The sequence below is a fragment of the Macaca nemestrina genome, chromosome 14, assembly GCF_043159975.1.
Source record: "Macaca nemestrina isolate mMacNem1 chromosome 14, mMacNem.hap1, whole genome shotgun sequence".
In the NCBI taxonomy this organism is placed as follows: domain Eukaryota; kingdom Metazoa; phylum Chordata; class Mammalia; order Primates; family Cercopithecidae; genus Macaca; species Macaca nemestrina.
The window spans coordinates 36442630-36466110 of record NC_092138.1 but is presented as its reverse complement, the minus strand read 5'-3'; the positions used below and the strand labels follow the sequence as shown (position 1 = coordinate 36466110).

The window sequence follows — 23481 nt, the reverse complement described above, 5'->3', positions numbered from 1 at the left end:
TTACCACAAAAAAGGAATATCAAATGTTTCTTCAGGAAGAAAATAAGCAAAGAAAGAAACAAATGAGAAAATAATGAAATGAAGTTAAGAAGGTATTTAGCAGTAACAGAATCCCTATAAAGCATACTGGACATTTTAGATTGACTAATTATAGAATAACCGACATCTACACTCACTATACTGGGGACCCCAAACTAGTTATCTGTGTAACAAGAACATCAAATAATGTAACAACTATATTCAAAATACCAAACAACTTAATTTAACAACTGTATTCAAAATATAGAACAATTTGAATTTATCCAGAACACTAGAATCTCAAGCACAGCCAAAAATAAAAAGGATGGGCATGGGATGGGTGTGGTGGCTCACACCTATAATCCCAGCACTTTGGGAGCCCAAGGCAGGAGGATCATTTGAGCTCAGGAGTTCAAGATCAGCCTAGGTAGTGAGACCCTGTCTCTATTTTCTAAAGAATTAAAATTTATTTTTAATTTTGTTAGTGCTTTTGTTTTGTTTTGTTTTGAGATGGAGTCTCACTCTTGTTGCCTAATGCAATGGTATGATCTCGGCTCACCACAACCTCTGCCTACCAGGTTCAAGCGATTCTCCTGCCTTGGGCTCCCAAAGTGCTGGGATTATAGGCATGCACCACCGCACCCAGCTAATTTTATATTTTTAGCAGGGACAGGGTTTCTCCATATTGGTCAGGCTGGTCTCAAACTCCCAACTTCAGGTGATCTGCCTGCCTCGGCCTCCCAAGTCCTGGGATTTACAGGCGTGAGCCAGCACACCCAGCCTTAAAAATGTTTTTAATAAAAAGAATTAGCATGAAAGCACCATTAACCTGTCATCATTCCACCACTTCTACTAGTAGGTTCCAGTAGTATCGGGAATTCTAGGCACAAGCTAAGCAAGCTAACTAAAGGTCAGAGTCAGGTGACAGAGACAGGTGTATACCCCTATTCCCCAGACAAGGGGTTCCCAATCCCCAGTACGGGTCTGTGGCCTGTTAGGAACCAGGATTCACAATAGGAGGTCAGTGGCAGGTGAGCATTACTGCTTGAGCTCCACCTCCTGTCAGATCAGTGGCAGCATTAGATTCTCATGGGAGTGTGAACCCTGTTGTGAACTGTGCATGTGAGGGATCGAGGTTGCGCGCTCCTTATGAGAACCTAATGCCTGATGATCTGAGGTAGGACAGTTTCATCCCAAACCACACCACCACCCCCATCCAGAGAAAAATTGTCTTCCACGAAACCAGTCCCTTCCCAAAAAGGTTGGGGACCGCTGCCCCAAAACACAGAATGATCAGAAAGGAGAAGATAACAGAGATGCTATGTATGAGGACTTCAACAGAAACTTCCAAGATTTTTGGAAATTGAAGCCCTAATCTGCTTTATACCATATACCAAGACCTATATAATATATCACTATGTACTCAATCAGTAACAACTTTTTTTTTTTTTTTTTTTTTTGAGACAGAGTCTTGCTCTGTCACCCAGGCTGGAGTGCAATGGCGTGATCTCGGTTCACTGCAACCTCCACCTCCTGGGTTCAAGCGATTCTCCTGCCTCAGCCTCCCAAGGAGCTGGGATTACAGGCACGTGCAGTATCAGTTTTTAAAAACTCATAACTCTAAGAGAGAAACTTAAAGTTTGGTATTGTCCATTGAAGTTAAATTCTAAAATCCTTAAATATATTAAACAAATATTAATTCTCAACTAGAAAAAAATGACCAGTTCACATGGCTAGTATCTGATCAGAGCCCTTCCCTTCCCTAATGGACTGTCCAACAATCACAGCTGTTCCACAAATCCAGTGTAAATTTGCCCGATACTGATTCAACCACATCTTCTTACCCAGAACCTCTCACTCACTGCGGCACAGTTCTTAAGAGGTGGGTTCCAGGGCCAGGCTACCCATGTTTAAATTCAGGCTTCCATTCATAAGCCACATAACCCTGGACAGGGGGCTGAATTTCTCTGGAACTCAGTTATTCCTCTGAAAAGTAGGGATAAATACAGCTAAGCTTGTTGTGAGGGCTCCATGAGATAATTATGGAAAGCACTTGGCTCTGTGCCTAGAGGAAAGTACACATCAGTAATGTAAGTGATTCATATTACCTACCATTATAAATTTTTATATTAGAGTTATATCGGAAATCTCTAGGTTTACTTTGGACTACATTGCATTATCAACCAAACGAGCGTGTCATCTTCTCTACTGCTAAGACTGAGCACATGAGGGACTGTGTGCCAATGCCAGGGCATGTGCTGAAGAAAAACAGATGAATGGAAAGATCCCAGCACTTTGGGAGGCCGAGGTGGGCGGATCAGAGGTCACGAGTTAGAGATCAGCCTGGCCAGCATGTTGAAACCTCATCTCCATTAAAATACAAAAAATTTAGCCTGGCATGGTGGCGCAAGCCTGTGGTCCCAGCTGCTCGGGAGGCTGAGGCAGAAGAATCACTTGAAACCAGCAGGCGGAGGTTGCAGTGAGCGGAGATTACGCCACTGCACTCCATCCTGGGCAACAGAGTGAGACTCCATCTCAAAAAAAAAAAAAAAAAAGACCAGCAGAAAACCTCCTGTCTCCAGTAAAAATTAATCTCATAACATGACCATTCCACAACCAGGCGATCCTGGCACAGCTCTGTGTGGACAAGTAAAAGCCTTGGTTCATTTATTTCAAATGCTTAGAAATCCATTTCCTTGGCATTTGAAATAAATTTCTACATGAAACTGGCAGAAGAAATACAACAATATGAATTTCAAAAGTTGTTTAACATTACAATTGTAATGAAACTAATCTAAATCAAAAGACAAATTACCTTTTTTTTTTTTTTTTTTTTTTGAGACATGGTCTTGCTCTGTCACCCAGGCTCGGGGGCAATGGTGTAATCACAACTCACTGAAGCCTCGGCCTCTCAGGCTCAAGTAATCCTTCTGCCTCAGCCTCCCGAGTAGCTGGGACTACAGACACATGCCACCATGCAAGGCTAATTTTTTATTTTTTGTAGAGACGGGATCTCACTTTGTTGACCAGGCTGGTCTTGAACTCCTGGCTCAAGGAATTCTCCCACCTCAGCCTCCCAAAGTGTTGGGATTACAGGCGTGAACCACTGTACCCAGCGTAAATTAACTTGCAAAGAAATAAAATTAAAGCTAGAAATAATTTTTCAAATAATTTCCCATAATGGTTACATTTTACAACTAAAAAAAGTCAATAATTGTTTAAAACATCTCTAAACTCCAGAATGTCAAGAAATGTATATTCTCTTAATAAGTAAATCTTTACAATTTGCCTAAAAATTTATACCATTTTAAATGTATTTTAATTTTTATAACACTATTTATTCATTCCATCAATATATATTGAAAAAGCACCTACCATATCCCAGACACTATACCAAGCACTGTGCACACAGTGATACATAAAACAATGTCACCTGAATGGCTATCTTCAGAAAGAGTAAATCTACAACCAAGCCAGTAGAGTAATAATTTAACAGAGATATGTATAAAATTAGTACTCAGTAAAATTATCTTGAGGTAGAAAACCGATACCATGCTGCAATAATCAAATGGGCTAGAGAGGATGATGAAAGTTTCTTTATAACGAGAGAAGAACGAACTACAAGCCTCAAGTCTTAACAATATTTTGAATTGCCAAGTAATACAAACAATGATTGCCTCTCAAAGTTATATATTGCTATATTTGAAATTTTATTTGATTTTTTTCAAGATAGGGTCTTGCTCTGTCACCTAGGCTGGAGTACAGTGGTGCAATCATGACTCACTGTAGCATCGACCTCCCAGGCTCAAGCAATCCTCAGCCTCCTGAGTAGTTGGAACTACAGGCACATACCACCTGCCTGGCTAATTTTTTATTTGTTGTAGAGATGGGGTTTGCCATGTTACCCAGGCTGGTCTCCAACTCCTGGGTTCAAGCATTCCACCTACCTCGGCTTCCCAAAGTGCTGGGATTACAAGTGTGAGCCACCACATCCAGCCTATTTTTGAAATTTTAAATAAGCACATATTACTTTTGTAACTGGTAGAAATGTTTCTGACCATTCTTCAAAATCCATCTCAACAGTGCCTACAAAAGGAAATTACCCATTACTTATAAACAACCACAGAAGCCTTGTATTCCTTTGAAACCTCATAGCACTTTGTACCTTTCCTATGGCAGTTATGATAATTATCAAGAGTATTAACCATAGTTTTTAGTGAGTATAATCTGATTACTTTTAAGTACAAATTATCCCTTGAAATATCAAAGGAGCCAAGCAGAGTTATTACTCAATGACCTAACCTATTCGATTAACACTTTAAGAGGGACACTGGAAATGGGTACTAAAACATAGTAACAGAAAACACTCAATAGTTTATACTCGTAAACAGGTTTAATTGCCTCTGCAATCTTGTTTCAACAGCATTGTACTTATAAAAGAATTCTGGAAGAGTTCGAAAGAAAATGCTTCCAATCTTCGCTGAAAGTTTCATGTTCTCGATTAATAAGATCTGAAAGAATAAAACTCTATTAATACCTACCCCAAAAATTCAAAAGAAATGATTCCAATTATATTAAATATAAAATTTTCGCCGGGCACGGTGGCTCAAGCCTGTAATCCCAGCACTTTGGGAGGCCGAGACGGGCAGATCACGAGGTCAGGAGATCGAGACCATCCTGGCTAACACAATGAAACCCCGTCTCCACTAAAAATACAAAAAAAATTAGCCGGGCGTGGTGGCGGCGCCTGTAGTCCCAGCTACTCGGGAGGCTGAGGCAGGAGAATGGCGGGAACCCGGGAGGCGGAGCTTGCAGTGAGCCGAGATCGCGCCACTGCACTCCAGCCTGGGCGACAGAGCGAGACTCCGCCTCAAAAAAAAAAAAAAAAAAAAAAAAAAATATATATATATATATATAAAATTTTAAATTTCTCTGGAATAGCCAGAATGTTCCATAGTAGGAATTTAATATGCAGAAATAAGAGTCTTCATGTAGCATCATGTGCTTACAATGTCAAATATAATTTTTTTAAAGGAAGATACCTAAATTCATCCAAAGTCTTAATCTCATTCACACCCATCCAGGGAATTCGGAAACTATGATTTCTGGTTGGTCTTTCAGGTTTTGTTTAATTTTGTTTTTGTTAGATTTATGCTTTGTTCTGGGGCCTTAACTATCATATCAGAATTTTTTAAAAGAAGTTTAATAATAATTGTGACAATGTTTAAATATACCCACAAATTCATTGACACTCCTCCCTTCAAGAAGTAGAGCTTCATTCTCCTCCCCTTGAGTGGAGGCTACACTTACCAACTGGCTTGGAACAAAAAGAATATGCCAGATGTGACAGTGTGTCACTTCTGAAACAGGGAAAAGAAAAACATGTGGCTTCCTTCTTGCTCGCTCTCTCAGATCACTTGTTCTGGGAGAAGCCAGCTGCCACAACATGAGGAACAGTCCATATGACAAGGAACTGAGGACCCCATCAAAAGCCATGGAAGGGGAGCACTCTTGTAAGAGAATCTTCCAGCCACAATTAAATGCTCAGATGACTGCAGCCCAGGCAACATTCTAACTGCAACCTCATGAGACCCTGAGGCAGAACTACGTAGCTAAGCCACTCTCAGATTCCTGACCTTCAGAAATTATGGGTTGGTTTAAGTAGCTAAGATTTGGGATAAATTTTTTTTTTTTTTTTTTTTTGAGACAGAGTTTCGCTCTTGTTGCCCAGGCTGGAGTGCAATACCGCAATCTTGGCTCACCACAACCTCCGCCTCCCGGTTTCAAGCAATTCTGCTGCCTCAGCCTCCTGAGAAGCTGGGATTACAGGCATGCATCAGCCACCACGCACAGCTAATTTTGTATTTTTAGTGGAGACGAGGGTTCTCCATGTTGATCGGGCTGCTCTTGAACTCCCGACCTCAGGAGATCCGCCCGCCTCAGCCTCCCAAAGTGCTAGGATTACAGGCATGAGACACTGCGCCCAGCCAATTTGGGATAATTTGTTACACAACAATAAATAACTAATGCAATGGTGGCCTTTCAAGTCTTTCAAGGTTTGCTTTTAAAAGTACTAATTTTCTAATACATACAAATCATTTAAGGCTTAAACATTACCAAACATACACCAAAAAAATTGCCCAACAAACATGAATCATGTGTAGAATCAAAAACTCATGGCAACTATGGAATAAGAAGTTCCATTTATAGCTACTATGAATGAGATAATAAAAAGCAATTTCTTTAACACTAAGCCAAATGTTTAGGCAACCACCTAAAGAACAGAAAACAGAAACGGTTAAATGAAGGGTGAAAGACATTGCATGGGAGACTCCTGCTTTTCATTTATAAGCTCCTCTGTCTACTTTGTTTCTTAACATATTTACATAAATTTTTGAAGGAAACAGAAATAGCAAACTGATTCTACTCACTTGCCACTGTTGGCCAGCTGCCTGAACTCCTTCACAGTCATTGCTTTTTTCTGGATGTTGTATTGAGTGAACAGTCCTGACTGCCCTGTGACCATCTGCTGAATTGGTGCTGGAATGAGCAAATTATCAATGTCATCATAGCACTGTCTTGGCTTCCACTCCTTAGGAGGAATCACCTAAAAATAAAATAATGAAATAAAATATCATCTTGAAAATACTCCAAGTAATTTAGCTTTTAAGTATTCTGATAAAATACAACTGAAGAATTTCTCAGTCTTTCTATGACAAATGCATAAAAAAATGAATATTTGCAATAAAGCAATATGATTGTTATTCAACAGCAAAATTTATTGAGTACTCACTATCCTAAACACTGTACTTGTATTAAACTCATTTTGAGGAGGTACTATTAACATCTTGATTTTAAAGATATAATTGAAAGACACAAAGAAGTAAAATAATTTGAAGTTAAAATGGCTAAAGACTACTTGAGCTGAGATTCTAATTACTGAGCAGTTACGTTAACCTGCCTCTCAATAGACGAAATTGGCAGGGCACAGTGGCTCACATCTGTAATCCCAGCACTTTGGGAAGCCGAGGCTGGTGGATCACCAGGTCAGGAGTTCAAGACCATCCTGGCTAACATGGTGAAACCCCGTCTCTACTAAAAATACAAAACTTAGCTGGGTGTGGTGGCACGTGCCTGTAGTTCCAGCTACTTGGGAGGCTGAGGCAGAAGAATCGCTTGAACCCAGGAGACAGGGGTTGCAGTGAGCCGAGATCACGCCACTGCACTCTAGCCTGGGTGACAGATCGAGATTCTGTCTCAGGGAAAAAAAAAAGATGAAATTACATTTACATAAATAATTTCTTCCCCAAAGAAGTTCATCTTTATTGAATATGATCTAAGTAAGTAGCTATGTGCTGTTTATATTATGAGAAAAATAAGTAAAAATATAGTCAACATTATATTCTCTTTTTTTTGAGACAGAGTCTCACTCTGTCACTCAGGCTAGAGTGCAGTGGCACAATCTCGGCTCACTGCAACCTCACCTCCCTGGGTTCAAGCAATTCTTCTGCCTCAGCCTCCCGAGTAGCCAGGATTACAGGTGCCTGCTACTACGCCCAGCTAATTTTGATATTTTTAGTAGAGACAGGGTTTCACCATCTTGGCCAGGGTGGTCTTGAACTCCTGACCTCTGACCCACCCACCTCGGCTTCCCAAAGTGTTGGGATTACAGGCGTGAGCCACTGTGACCAGCCAACATTATATTCTTTATAGACTTCTCACACAATATGGTGATAGCACAGTGGCATGCTAGTAGATGTTTAATAACCAGCTTCCAGAAAGGTGTAGGAAACCTTGATTTGTAGTTGTTACCCGTTTCCATGGTATAATACTCCCACCATGGCCAATCTGAACCTACCAATGTGACATCACTATATATGCGGCTGGGAAGGGATGCGCACTGTTAACTCTGAAATGCCAGTATAAGGTACCTCAGCACACCAGTGTTTGCCTGTAATTTTTAAGCACTTCATTACCAAGAGTGAAAAGATCCAGAAAACATTAAGACCAAAAATACATATTGATAGGATTTAAAATACGAAAGTACTGGCCAGGCGTGGTGGCTCACACCTATAATCTCAGCACTTTGGGAGGCCAAGATGGTAAATCACTTGAGGCCAGGAGTTCGAGACCCGCCTGGCCAGTATGGTGAAACCCCATCTCTACTAAAATTACAAAAATTATCCTGGCGTGGTGGCAGGCACCTGTAATCCCAGGTACTCGGGAGGCTGAGGCAGGAGAATTGCTTTGAACCTGGGAGATGGAGGCTGCAGTGAGCCAAGATCACACCACTGCACTCTAGCCTGAGTGACAGAGTTAGACTCCGTCTCATAAATAAAATAAAATAACATAAAAATAGAATGTATAACGTCATAAAATCACGATCTATGGTTGGAACTTTTCTTTTTTATTTTTTGGGGGTTTTTTTGGGTTTTGTTTTTGTTTTTTTTGAGAGAGAGTTTCACTCTTGTCGCCCAGGCTGGAATGCAATGGCATGATCTTGGCTCACCGCAACCTCCACCTCCTGGGTTCAAGCGATTCTCCTGCTTCAGCCTCCCGAGGGGCTGGGATTACAGGCATGTGCCACCACGCCCAGCTAATTTTTTTTTTTTTTTTTTTTTTTCAGTAGAGACAGGATTTCTCCATGTTAGTCAGGCTGGTCTCGAACTCCTGAGCTCAACTGATCCACCCGCCTCAGCCTCCCAAAGTGCTGGGATTACAGGCGTGAGCCACTGCACCTGGCCACTTTACCACCTTTAGAAGTCGTTTTAATTTTTTTAAAACAATCTTTTTTTTTGTTTTGAGACAGAGTTTCGCTCTTGTTGCCCAGGGTGGAGTCCAACGGCGCAATCTCAGCTCACCGCAACCTCCGCCTCCCAGGGCCAAGGAATTCTCCTGCCTCAGCCTCCCGAGCAGCTGGGACTACAGGGGCGCACCATCACGCCAGCTAATTTTTATATTTTTAGTAGCACGGCGTTTCACCATGTTGGCCAGGATGGTCTCGATCTCCTGACCTTGTGATCTGCCCACCTCGGCCTCCCAAAGTGTTGGGATTACAGGCGTGAGCCACCGCACCTGGCCTAAAACAATCTTTTTAAGGTTTCCTATTGAAAAACATAGCACACATGTAGAAAATGCATAATCACAAGCATACAGCTCTGTGAATTATTACAAAGCAAACACCAAAGGACCCACTGCCCAGTTGTAAGGGGCAAGATATTGCTGGCACAACACAAGCCCTCCAAGCGCCCTTTTACAACTACATCTTCCCTATTGCCCAAGAGGTAACCACAATTATGGTGTTTACGGCAATCATTTCATTGCCGGGCTTTAGTCTTATGCTTCTATATGCATACCTATTCACCAGTTTTGCAAATGTATAAAAATGCAATCCTACAGTATACACTATTTGAGGTTTATCTTTTATACTTCACTCATACTTTGTGAGATTTAAATATAATGGTCTAGGTCAGGCACAGTAGCTCACTCCTGTAATCTCAGCACTTTGGGAGGCCAAGGTAGACAGATCACCTGAGGTCAGAAGTTTAAGAACAGCCTGGCCAACATGGTGAAACCCTGTCTCTACTAAAAATACAAAAATTAGCCAGGCGTGGTGGTCAATGCCTGTAATCCCAGCTCCTCCAGAGGCTGAGGCAGGGTGAATCATTGCAGTGAGCTGAGATCGCACCACTGCACTACAGCCTGGGTGACAGAGTGAGACTCTGTCTCTAAATAAATAAACAAACAAACGGCCTATGTAGCTGAAGCTCATTGATTTTCATTACTACTCAGTATTTTTTCTTATAAATATTTATGTATTTATAAACTGATAACCACTGATGGTCATGTGGCTTTTTCTAATTATTGGCTACTGCAAATAATGCTATTAATATTCTTATACAGATATTCTAGTGCATATATGCACATGGGTCTCCACAATATCCATGCATACACAGATACCTCTAAGAATGAAATTACTGACACATAGGATACATGTAGTTCAAATTTAATAGATATTGCCAACTGTTGCCAAAGTGATTGTACCAATATGCACTCCCAAGTGCAACATACGAGAGTTCCCATTCCTCCACATCTCCATCATCACCTAATACTGTCCATCATTTAACTTTTAGTCTTTCTGGTAGGTGTACAGTGGTACTCAACTGTGAATTTTATTTGTATTTTCCGAAAAACTGAAGAAAGAAACCTCCTCATACATATGTTTACTGATCTTACTGATACTCTTTTTTTTTTTTTTTTCTTTTTTTGAGACAAAGTTTCTCTTTTGTTCCCTAGGCTGGAGGGCAATGGTATGATCTCAGCTCACTGCAACCTCCACCTCCTGGGTTCAAGCAATTCTCCTGCCTCAGCCTCCATACTGGCTGGAATTACAGGTGCCTGCCACCATGCCCAGCTAATTTTTTGCATTTTCAGTAGAGACAGGGTTTCACTGTTGGCCAGGCTGGTCTTGAACTCCTGACCTCAGGTGATCCACCCGCCTCAGCCTCCCAAAGTGCTGAGATTACAGGCGTGAGCCACAGTGCCCAGCTCACTGATACTCTCTTTTATAAAGTACTTATTCAAGTCTCTTTACCATTTTACTATTTCATTGTTGGGTTTTTTCTTATTAATGTATAGGAGTCTTTTATATATTATTTTATATATCCAAGGAGAATACTCTTGGATGTGTATGTGTGTATGTAGGTATATACACAGAGAGAGAGAGAGAGAGAGAGAGAGAGAGAGACAGACAGACAGACAGACAGAGAGAAAGCATGCGTACACAAGAGCATGTAAATATCTTCTCTTATCCTGTAACTTGCCCTCCAATCTTTTTTTCAAGAGACAAAGTCTGGCTCTGTCACCCACGCTGGAGTACAATGGCACGAGGTTAACTCACTGTAACCTCAAACTCCTGTGCTCAAACGATCCTCTCACCTCAGTTTCCCTGAGTAGCTGGGACTACAGGTGTGCAACCACCACATCTGGCTAATTTTTTAATTTTTTGTAGAGACAGCGTTTTGCTATGTTGCCCAGGCTTGTATGGGCTTTTATGTTATCTTTTGATAAACACCAATTCTTAATTTTAATGTAATCCAACTTTTCACATTTGCCTTTATAGGTACTGCTATAATCTTCAGTTCAAAAAAATATTTCCCTACTCAAGGACACAAAAATGGTCTACTTTATATTCTAAGAGTGTTAAAGTTTTGTCTTTCACATTTAGATATAAATGTACCTATAACTGTGAAACTCAAGTCAAGCTTCATCAGATAAAGAAACTTGGGGTCAGGAGATGAGTAACTTGGCCAATGCTATACAGCTTATAAGTGAGAGTTATTAGCTCAAAAAAAACAAAATCACTTCACAGTGAGCTGTCAATTTTACCTTAATTTTCATCAGCAATATAAGGATACTACATATTTTATATCCTCCAAGGTATGTTTGTTTAAAATGAGAATACTGTCCAGGCACGGTGGCTCAGGCATGTAATCCCAACATTTCGGGAGGCCAAGTCAGGAGGAAGACTTAAGCTCAGGAGTTCGAGACAAGCCTGGGCAAAATGGCAAAAGCTCATCTCTACAAAAAAATACAAAAATTAGCCAGGTGTGGTGGCACACGCCTACAGTCCTAGCTACTCGGGAGGCTGAGGTGGGAGGACTGCTTGAGCCTGGGAGGTCAAGGCTGCACTGAGTCAAGATCACACCACTGCACTCCAGCCTGGGTGACAGAACAACACCCTGTCTCAAAAAAACTAAATAAAAATAAATAAAATGGATACATATATATTCATAGTATATGTTACTGAAATCACACCCTCATTATTTTATTTAACTTTTTTTTTTTTTTGAGACAGGGATTCTGTTGCCCAGGCTGGAGTACAGTGGCATGATCACAGCTCACTGCAGCCTGGACCTCTCAGGCTCAAGCAATCCTCCCACCTCAGCCTCCCAAGTAGCTGGGACTACAGGCACATAGCCCTACACTCAGTTATTTTTTTGTTTGTTTATTTCTTTGTTTGCTTTTTGAGATAGAGTCTCACTCTGTTGCCCAGGCTAGAGTGCAATGGAGCAATCTCAGCTCACTGCAACCTCAGCCTCTCAGGTTCAAGTGATTCTCGTGTCCCAGCATCCCGAGGAGCTGGGATTACAAATGTGTACCACCACGCCCAACTAATATTTGTATTTTTAGTAGAGACAGGGTTTTGCCATTTTGGCTAGGCTGGTCTCAAACTCCTGGCCTCAAGTGATCCACCCACCTCGGCCTTTCAAAGTGCTGGGATTACAGGCGTGAGTCACCGTGGCTGGCTTTTTTTTTTTTTTTTTTTTTTTGTAAAGATGTGGTCTCACTATGTTGCCAGGGCTGGTCTCGAACTCATAGGCTCAAGCAAGTCTCCCACCTTGGCCTCCCAAAGTGCTGGGATTACAGGCGTGAGCCACCATGCCAGCCACACTCAATATTTGAAAAGAATATGATCAGACTATATGAATATGGTTAACCTTACTACATTGTCTTGATGACATATTGAAAGGCGGTGGGCACTGTATTTAAGAATGTTATAAAAACTAACTTTCTTCCTCAGAAATAAGCCAGAATAATTTAAAAAAAAAAATGAACATAGATTTATTCAGGCTCTTCACTAGCAATAAAGATGTCCACAATCAAAATTAATATTATGTGTAGAATTAAATATGTTTTTGTCTTAAAAAGAAAAAGGCAGTTGCTTGCCTATAAAATATTTTGTAGCAGTTTTCTAAAGAAAGAGAAGCAAGGCATACAATAAACTTACAAAAACCCAAATATTGCCTTGTGCTTTTGTGTACAAGTTCATTTAATTTCAATTAAAGAGTTCGAATGGAATATATTTTCAGAAGTTCAGGTCTGTAACAAAAATCTTATTTTAACTATAATTTGAAATCCTAAGACATCAGATTTTCTTGCATAGGGAAACACAACATACTGAGGTCTTTAAAAGATTCCAAAGTTAAATCTTTATGTTTAGTTAATCTAAATGAGGGAAAGCCATTCCTCCTGAAGTTCACCTTCCTGATTATATCAAAATAGAATATAACTTCTCTTATCACCATCCCCGTAAACTCAGCCTGGCCCCTATTCCCTGTGGGAAATTTTCTGCTAAAATGTGCATTTGCACTACTTGTCTTGAAATAAATTGCAATTTCTACCATCTACTTAGTGAGGAAGGAGGAGGAAGGGAAAGAGTGGTGCTTCTCACAATCTTTCTTCACCTTGTGGGCAAAGATAGCTATTTGCACTCTTTTGGCTGTTCATAAAACTATATGATATGCATAAGCTACGGTCCAGGACAATCTATGTTCAGATTTCTGTTGGGAACAAATTTCACCCACTTCATATATAAAAAAAGGTTCATCATAATCTCCTTCCACAAAAACACTACAAGTTTCACATTGGAAGAGACTGTCACTTCTTTTCATTTTCCCAACCTGACCATCAACTCTGTAGACAGTCACAGTGTCAAACCTTCCACTCAAAAAATAAACGTTAAATCTAAAGCATGAATCTAAAAAATGGGGAAGAGAAAAACCAAGACCGACTGTCATCTGAGGCTACAGTCACTACTATTGGACCTACTCAACCAATTTACTCAAATCATAAATTAAGACCAATTCATTAAATGTTGTCAATAGTGGCTTAACGGGCCGGGCACAGTGGCTCATGCCTGTAATCCCAGCACTGTGGGAGGCCAAAGTGGGAGGATCACTTGAGCTCAGGAGTTCAAGACCAGTCTGGGTAACACAGTAGACTCCATCTCTACAAAAAATTTTTTTTAAAAAATCACCCAGGCATGGGTAGTCCCAGCTACATGGGAGGCTGAGTTCCAGCTACTTGGCAGGCTACTTGCTTGAGCGTGGGAGGTCAAGGCTGCAGTGAGCCATGATCACACCATCCAGCCTGAGTAACAGGAAAAGATCCTGTCTCAAAAAAAAAAAAAAAAAATAGGGCATTAACAAAGCACATCATGGGTGGCTCGGTTCCCCAGGACTAGCCCCCAAAGCAAACCAGCTTCATTAATGCAGTCTTGATTTTTATAATATGATTTGATTTGGTACAGTTTTATACATTTGCTACTATTGCAACTTCCAGAACAAGAGGGAAAGTAGGTAAAACTGAGCTTATGTGACTTGACGTCAAACATGGCAAAAATGATTTGAAATAGTTTGTTGTATTCCTAATAATGAGTAATAGGAAATTATCACAGGATTGAATAAATGAATGTCTCCAACTTTGTCAATGAGTCTCAATTTTAAAAAAGAGGCATGGTCTGGACTCAGGTGTGTTTTGTAATCATAGTTCTCATTAACTTTATTCTGTTACACAATGCAGACAGCGACGCAGGTGTGCTCTGTGTGCATGCAGCTCCCTTGTGAGAGTAGCTGCTGTTTCCTCTTCTAAAGTTACTGAACGTGCCACCCTACCACAGGACACTCTACTAATCTCAGTGGAACACAGTACATGTTTTCCAGAAACAAAAGTGGGAGAGAACAACAGGACAAAGGGCTGCATTCAGAGCCCAGAGAAGAGAAGAGATGGTTATCCCTAACCTCTGCCCTCTGCCTCCTGGGTTCAAGCGATTCTCCTGGCTCAGCCTCCAGAGCAGCTAGGACTACAGGCACCCACCACCACGCATGGCTAAAATTTGTATTTTTGGTAGAGATGGGGTTTCACCATGTTGGCCATCCTGACCTTAAGTGATCCGCCTGCCCTGGCCTCCCATAGTGCTGGGATTACAGGCGTGAGCCCCACACCCAGCCCAAATGAGATTTTTTTTTGTTGATGAGCTAACCCAATAAAGAAGTTAAACTAAGGATAGGTCATCTTAGAAAGTCATAAAAAAGCTTTAGTTTCCCTTTGTTTTCTCTTTATCTTGTTTCCTCTCTCTCTCACCCACCCCTAATTAATTTTCACTCAACTTAATATTCCCAAATTTTTAAACTTTTCTAGGAAGGGGCCAGGAGCAGTGGTTCATGCCTATAATCCCAGCACTTTGGGAGGCCAAAACAGGCAGATCACTTGAGCCCAGGTGTTTGAGACCAGCCTAGGTAACATGGTGAAACCCTGGCTCTACAAAAAATACAAAAATTAGCCAGGCATGGTGGTGCCCACCTGTAATCCCAGCTAAGTGCAGGGTTGAGGGAGAGGGATCGCTTGAACCTGGGAGGTTGAGACTGCAGTGAGTTAATAAGATGCCACTGTACTTGGGTGACAAAATGAGACTCTTCCATCAAAAAAGAGAATAACGAAACAATTTTCTAGGAAGGGCATGAACTTTAACAAGATACATGTCTGGGCACAGTGGCTCACGCCCAAAATCCCAGGACTTTGGGAGGCCAAGGCAGGCAGATCACTTGATGTCAGGAGTTCGAGACCAGCCTGGTCAACATGGTGAAACCCTGTCGTTACTAAAAATACAAAAATTATCCGGGCATGGTGGTACATGCCTGTCATCTCAGCTACTCAGGAGGCTGAGGCAGGAGAATCGCTTGAAACTGGGAGGCAGAGGTTACAGTGAGCTGAGATCACGCCTCTGCACTCCAGCCTGGGCGACAGAGCGAGACTCCACCTCAAAAAAAAAAAGAACAAAAAAAAAAAAAAAACACACACACACACACAACCTAATTACAGACCTCAGGGTACAGATACCAGAAACAGTAAAGTAGTGGGTTACAAGTAGCATCAGGTCCATTTGCAGGAGGAGTGGAACACCAATCCCAATAGTTCCAGAAGTTCTCTCCTCAACTATCTTCTGTTTTCCATGCTATCTGACCTCCACAGCTGGGGATTTCAAGGAGAACACTTTACCTAAGTGCAACTGAGTGGTTCAGCCCGGTAGCAGGCTCTGTCAGGGCTCACGGATTTATGCAGTGATATTGACAAGTCTACAGAAACCCAGATTATAAATTTAACATTTAGAACAATTGTGGGGAAAAGAAAGAGATCAGCCTGTTACTGTGTCTATATAGAAAGAAGTAGACATAAGAGACTCCATTTTATTCTGTATTTGAGATGCTGTTAATCTGTGACCCTACCCCCAACCTTGTCCTTGCAAGAGACATGTGCTGTGGTGACTCAAGGTTTAATGGATTTGGGGCTGTGCAGGATGTGTCTTTGTTAAACAAGTGCCTGAAGGCAGCTTGCTAGTTAAAAGTCATCACCATTCTCTTAATTTCAACTACCCAGGGACACGTACACGGCCTTCTGGTCGCAAGGACCTCTGCCTAGGAAAGCTAGGTATTGTCCAAGGTTTCTCCCCATGTGATAGGCTGAAACAATGCTGCTAAAAGGTTTATGGAGATGTTTGCATATGCATCTCAAGGCACAGCATTTTCCTTTAAACTTATTCATGTCACAGAGATTTTTGTTCATATGTCTTACTGCTGATTTTCTCCCTACAATGATCCCATTGTCCAGCCACTCCCTTATCTTTAAGATGGTAAAGATAATTATCAATAAATACTAAGGGAACTCAGAGACCGTAGCCACGTGGGTCCTCTGTAAGCTGAGCGCCGGTCCCCTGGGCCCACTTTTTCTTTCTCTATACTTTGTCTCTGTGTCTCATTTCTTTTCTCAAGTCTCTCGTTCCACCTAACGAGAAATGCCCACAGGTGTGGAGGGGCAGGCCACCCCTTCAAACAATAATAAATTGAAATAAATGAAATAAAACATATTCTTCCATGGGAAATTTTTAAATTAAAATAGATTTACATTATAGAAGGGACACACAAACCATCTCAAGTTGGACGATGAATTATATTATATAATGGATCTCTCTCTTTCAAAGATCTTACTTTGGACCTATGCAACCAAATGTGCGATGCAGTCCTCAGTACCTCACTGACTCTGGGCGTGTCACTTATACCCACAAGGCTTAAGTTGCTATCTTTTTTTTTTTTTTAAAGAATATTATTTGGCACCTGTAAGAACAGGATGATTATTTTCAAACATATCCAGACCAAAGACAACTTCTCCCATCTTCACTGGTCTGGGTCACCATTGGCTCCTCACTAGATAAATACAACCATCCCAGACAAGGTGCTTTATTTGTGCTCTGCCCCCACAACACCAAATTCATTCTTCACATAGGAGCCAGTGTGACCTTTTCAAAATAATGTCCCAAAAATAGCAAAAGAAAGAAACAAACAGCCACCATATCTTCCTCTCCCACTTTAAACCTGTCAGTGCTTCCGTCTACACTTAAAATCCCAAATGCCTTACTATGGCCGGGCAAGTCCACTGCCCACCTTCCTATTCCTCCCAGCCACGAAGTACAGGTCAGCCTTCAGGCCTCTGGACTTGCTATTCTTTCTGCCCCCCGTATCTTGAAAAGGCTGGTTTCTTTTTATCCTTTGGATCTGTGCTTAAATGTCCTTATTTCATCATTCTAAGATGCTACCACTAGAATGTAAGTAAGCTCCATGGGGGCAGGAACATTGTATGTTCTGCTCTACCACATCCCTACCTCTAGCACCTGGCATAGTGTCTGGCACATAGCAGGCACTCTCCACATTTGGTGAACAAATAAGCAGAAAGAAAAGAGAATTGGCAAATGTAGAGAGAGAATAAGTCAGTTTGTGGTTGCCTATGGGCTGGGGGTGATAGCAGGGAATCAGGAATGACTGCTTAATGCATATGAAGTTTCTTTGGGAGATGATGAGAATGTTATAGAATTCAATAGAGGTGATGGTTGCACAATTCTGTGAATATACTCAAAACCACTGAATTGCACACTTTAAACTGATGCATTATATGGCATTATTATATGATAAAATATATCAATAAGTATTATATGGGAAAAAAAAAAAAGGCCGGGCACGGTGGCTCACACCTTTAATCCCCGCACTTTGGGAGGCCAAGGCAGATGGATCACCTGAGGTCAGGCATTCAAGACCAGACAGGCCAACATGGTAAAACCTTGTCTCAACTAAAAATACAAAAAAATTAGTGGGGCATGGTGGCAGGTGCCTGTAATCCCAGCTACTTCAGGAGGCTGAGGCAGGAGAATCACTTGAATCCAGGAGGTGGAGACTGCAGTGAGCCGAGATCACGCCATTGCACTCCAGCCTGGGTGACAAGAGTGAAACTCTGTCTCAAAAAAAAAGAAAGAAAATTTAAAAAATAATAGAAGGAAAGAAGAAGGAAAGGAGAGAGAAACTGTAGTTAGGCTTCAGGTTAATAATTGTTGTCTACAAAGAAACAAAAAATATGAATACGCTCACACCTCTGAAACCCATACATGGATCTCCTTGGTTTCCACGAGCCACCCTTGGTTGGTTTTGATTTTTCTTTTTAAGCCTTAGAAGACAATCTAGTATGAATAGTTATACTTAAAGAAAAATAAGATAATTACTATTTGAAGAAATCAAATGTTCCATATGGATTAACAAGAACAAAGATTTTGCAAATTTCTTCTTTCAGAAACAATGTCCCACATCATGAAAACTAAGAACATAAATTAAAGGCCAAGTGATTGTTTTTCATTTAAAGCATCTGAGGAAAATCACCTTTGCAAGACCCGCGCGATGGGCTCCTTTAGACTCCATGTATGCGAGGTATTTGTTGAACTCCCGGAACTCCTCCATGGAGGGTCTGAAGGTCATTATCTTACAGCTGGGGTTCAGAGGACTTTCCGCGTCGGCCACCTCCATGATGGCTAGGGCAGTGTCTGCAGAGAAGACAACAGGGTTAACAGAACTGAATTATTATGTGCTTTAGGTCATTTTTAACAGTATGTCAGCTCCCCCAGCAGGAACCCTTCTCTTTCAGTCACTTCCCATTCCCTTCTACCAGTCTCACTCCCTCATCTCTGCCTGAACCCCTGAACAAACAAGGGCCTCTAGTCATTCCTCTTGCGAAGTTCCCTATGCTTGATAGAGAACCACTGATCTGACTGTACTGTTAGCCTCCCCAAAACCCTTCCAAGTAAAAATAAATTTTCTGGGCTGGGCGCAGTAGTTCACACCTGTAATCCCAGCACTTTGCGGGGCTGAGACGGGCAGATCAAGAGGTCAGCAGTTCGAGACCAGACTGGCCAACATGGTGAAACCCCATCTCTACTAAAAGTACAAACATTAGCCGGGCATGGTGCTGCGTGCCTGTAATCGCAGTTACTCAGGAGGCTGAGGCAGGAGAATCGCTTGAACCTGGGAGGTGGAGGTTGCAGTGAGCCAAGATCTCGCCACTGTACTCCAGCTTGGGCAACAGAGTGAGACTCCAGTCTGAGCAACAGAGCGAGACTCTGTATCAAAAAATAAAGAAATAAAAAATAAATATATAAATTTTCTTTTTTTTTTTTTCTTTTGAGACAATCTCGCTATATTGCCCAGGTAGGAGTGCAGTGGCGCGATCTCAGCTCACTGCAACCTCCGCCTCCCAGGTTCAAGCGATTCCCCTGCCTCAGCCTCCCGAGTAGCTAGGATTACAGGCGCCCGCCACCATGCAGGGCTACTTTTTTTATATTTTTAGTAGAGATGGAGTTTCACCACGTTAGCCAGGCTGGTCTTGAATTCCTGACCTCAGGCAATCCGCCAGGCTCAGCCTCCCAAAGTGCTGGGATTTATAGATGTGAGCCACCAAGCCCAGACGTAAAAATATTTTTTTTTTCTTTTTTTTTTGAGATGGAGCTTCGCTCCTGTTACCCAACCTGGAGTGAAATGGCACAGTCTCAGCTTACCGCAGCCTTGACTCCCCGGGTTCAAGCAATTCCCCCACCTCAGCCTCCCGAGTAGCTCGGATTACAGGCATGGGCCACCACGCCCGACTAATTTTGTATTTTTAGTAGAAATGGGGTTTATCCATGTTGGTCAGGCTGGTGTCGAACTCCCGACCTCAGGTGATCCACCCATCGTGGCCTTCCAAAGTGCTCGGATTACAGGCATGAGCCACCGTGTCCGGCTGTAAAAATGAATTTTCTAACCTTGCAAGTTTACAAAAGATGTTGCTACTATCTACCAGTTCTGAAACAGACTCTCACTCACATACACACCTGTACAAAGGCCTAGTCTAGGCTGAGTAGAGAAGGTTAAAAATCATTAGAGTTTACTCAGGTGTGCTTCCAGATTGTCATATCATGCCTTCCTACAGTAATTAACAAGTTATCCATTCAGCAAAATAGCCAGGCATCAGGCAAGACACAGAAAAGAATGAGGATGGAGACAGAAAGGGATGGATTTTATCTTCACCTTCCAAGCGGTCTAGAGGCTGAACAAATGTCAACATAAAAATGTACACAGGGGCTGGGAGTGGTGGCTCACACCTGTAATCCCAGCACTTTGGAGGTGGGCAGATCACTTGAGGCCAGGAATTTGAGACCACCCTGGGCAACATGGTAAAACCCCATCTCTACTAAAAATATAAAAAATTAGCCGGGCGTGGTGGCACACGCCTGTATTCCCAGCTACTAGGGAGACTGAGGTAGGAAAATCACTTGAACCTGGGCGGCGGAGGTTGCAGTGAGCCGAGATCGTGCCACTGCATTCCAGCCTGGGTGATGGAGTGACACTATATTTCAAAAAAAAAAAAAAAAATGTACACAGGAAGAAGTAACTAACTCCACCTGGGTTAATGAGCAATCATTTTCCCAGAAAGGAGGAGAGTTAAGTCTTATGAGAAGGTATAGGAGTTGGCCAGACAAGAGAGACGGCACTCCAGGCAGCGGAAATATCTGGAAGTACTGCTGGAATGAAGAGTTTAACAATGTGTCTGAAGCATAGAAAGGAAAGATTATAGGAGATCAAAGTAGAAAAGTAGGCAGGTTTTACTATGAAAACACAGGCTTAGTCTTGCTATCAATAAACAGGATGATTCCTTCAGCAAACATTTATTGAGCACCTATCAAGAAATAGGCACAGAGAATGCAAAGAAGCACTGAAGTGGCTGCCTCAGGAAGGAGTCCCACCCCAATCTTCTTCTAAATCCATTAGGACCTGGCATCTGACAGCACAAACAACAAATCCTCCTGGAACAAAGTTTTCCTCTTTTTTCTTTGTTTCTGAATTTAATCTGCCTAATAGAAAAATTGAAAGTGAGGGATGGGGCAGATAAAAGGGTGAAACGTTATGAGATAGTAAGAGGTTAAAACAGAGCAGGGCTGGCCCGGGCGTGGCTCACACCTGTAATCCCCACACTCTGGGAGGCCCAGGCGGGCAGATCACTTGAGGTCAGGAGATCGAGGCCATCCTGGCTAACATGGTGAAACCCCATCTCTACTAAAAAATACAAAAAAAAAATTAGCTGGGCGTGATGGCAGGCACCTGTAGTCCCAGCTATTCAGGAGGCTGAGGCAGGAGAATGGAGTGAACCCAGGAGGCAGAGTTTGCAGTGAGCCGAGATTGCACCACTGCACTCCAGATTGGGCGACAAAGCGAGACTGTCTCAAAAAAAAAAAACAAAAAACAGAGCAGGGCTACAGATAGTGATGTAGTCATTATTCATTTAAAGCAAGTTTGGCTGGGTAAGGTGGCTCACGTCTGTAATCCCAGCACTTTGGGAGGCCGAAGCAGGAGCATCACCTGAGGTCGGGAGTTCGAGACCAGTCTGACCAACAAGGAGAAACTCCGTCTCTACTAAAAATACAAAATTAGCCAGGCGTGGTGGTACATGCCTGTAATCCCAGCTACTTGGGAGGCTAAGGTGGGAGAATCACTTGAACCTGGGAGGCAGAGGTTGCAGCGAGCCGAGATCACACCACTGCACACCAGTCTAGGCAACAAGAGTAAAACTCCGTCCCAAACAAAAAAGAAAAATAAAGTTTACCTGGGTGCAGTGGGCAGTGGCTCACGTCTATAATCCCAGCACTTTGGGAAGCCAAGGCAGGCAGATCACCTGAGGTCAGGAGTCCAAGACCAGCCTGGCCAACATGGCAAAACCCCGTCTCCACTAAAAATATAAAAATTAGCCAGGTGTGGTGGCAGACATCTTTAATCCCAGCTACTTGGGAGGCTGAGGCAAGAGAATCACTTGAACCCAGGAGGCCAAGGTTGCAGTGAGCCAAGATCGTGCCACTATACTCCAAAAATAAAGTTTTTTTGTTTTGTTTTTTAAGACGAGTCTCGGCCGGGCGCGGTGGCTCAAGCCTGTAATCCCAGCACTTTGGGAGGCCGAGGCGGGCGGATCACGAGGTCAGGAGATCGAGACCATCCTGGCTAACACGGTGAAACCCCGTCTCTACTAAAAATACAAAAAAAAAGAAATTAGCCGGGCGTGGTGGCGGGCGCCTGTAGTCCCAGCTACTCCAGAGGCTGAGGCAGGAGAATGGCGTGAACCCGGGAGGCGGAGCTTGCAGTGAGCCGAGATCGCGCTCCAGTCTGGGCGACAGAGCGAGACTCCGTCTCAAAAAAAAAAAAAAAAAAGACGGAGTCTCACTCTGTCACCCAGGCTGTAGTACAGTGGCGTGATCTTGGCTCACTGCAACCTCCACCTCCTGGGTTCAAGTGATTCTCCTGCCTTAGCCTCCAGAGTAGCTGGGATTACAGGTGCATGCCACCACACCCAGCTGATTTTTGTATTTTTAGAGGAGACAGGGTTTTGCCATGTTGGCCAGGCTGATCTCAAACTCCTGACCTCAGGCGATCCCACCTGCCCTGGCCTCCCAAAGTGCTGGGATTATAGGCGTGAGCCACCACACCCAGCCTAGAAAGTTTAAATGAGCATCTATCTCACAATGCACACGTGAGGAGGTAGGAGATTCATAAAAATTAAACCTCATTGCCCTTTAGGAACTTACAATCCAAAGGAGAAAATAATCTGCCCGAAAATATATTAACATATGGTAGAAAATATCCTGGATTCTCCCTGCCTCAGGAAGGGGGCTTGCAACAGGTAAAAACCTTCCAGGCTACCTTCCTACATGCCTCTGTTCACGTGTAGACAGGTACGCACCCCCAAATCCATGGGCTTCAGGATAGCAGCCTCACTCTATATAGTAAACACACAGTCCTTTAGAAGCATCTGGATCTGGTCCAGGCGCAGTGGCTCACACCTGTAATCCCAGCACTTTGAGAGGTCAAGGCAGGATCACTTGAGCCCAGGAGTTGGAGACCAGCCTGGGCAACATGGTAAAACCCTGTCTCTACAAAAAAAAATACAAAAATTTTCTGGGCGTGGCCAGGCACGGTGGCTCATGCCTGTAATCCCAGCACTTTGGGAGACCGATGTAGGCAGATCACCTGAGGTTGGGAGTTCGAGACCAGTCTGACCAACATGGAGAAACCCTAAACCCTTTAGTCTCTACTAAAAATACAAAAATTAGCCGGGCGTGGTGGCACATGCCTGTAATCCGAGCTACCAGGGAGGCTGAGGCAGGAGAATCGCTTAAATCCAGGAGGCAGAGATTGTGGTGAGCCAAGATCACGCCATTGCACTCCAGCCTGGGCAACAAGAGCAAAACGCCATCTCAAAAAAAAAAAATTAGCCAGGCGCGGTGGCGGG

At 42.7% G+C, this 23481-nt stretch overlaps 1 protein-coding gene across 5 annotated transcripts in view; it reads right to left on the bottom strand.

Annotated features, from left to right (window-relative positions):
• The window catches only part of LOC105489137 (lysine demethylase 4C), a 416176-nt gene that overhangs the window by 359218 nt on the left and 33477 nt on the right, over positions 1-23481 (bottom strand). For 4 of the 5 annotated variants that reach the window (XR_011612551.1, XR_011612550.1, XM_071077763.1 and 1 more), the window contains exons 2-3: positions 18558-18718; positions 6450-6625 (exon numbers count right to left, since the gene is read on the bottom strand). Coding sequence is in view for 3 of the 5 variants with exons in the window: in XM_071077763.1 (XP_070933864.1) it covers positions 6450-6625; positions 18558-18701 (320 nt within the window). In the remaining 2 variants the exon portion in view is untranslated. Of the gene's footprint in view, positions 1-6449; positions 6626-18557; positions 18719-19015; positions 19035-23481 lie in introns of those variants that run through there. The other variant, XM_071077764.1, reaches the window with a different exon arrangement.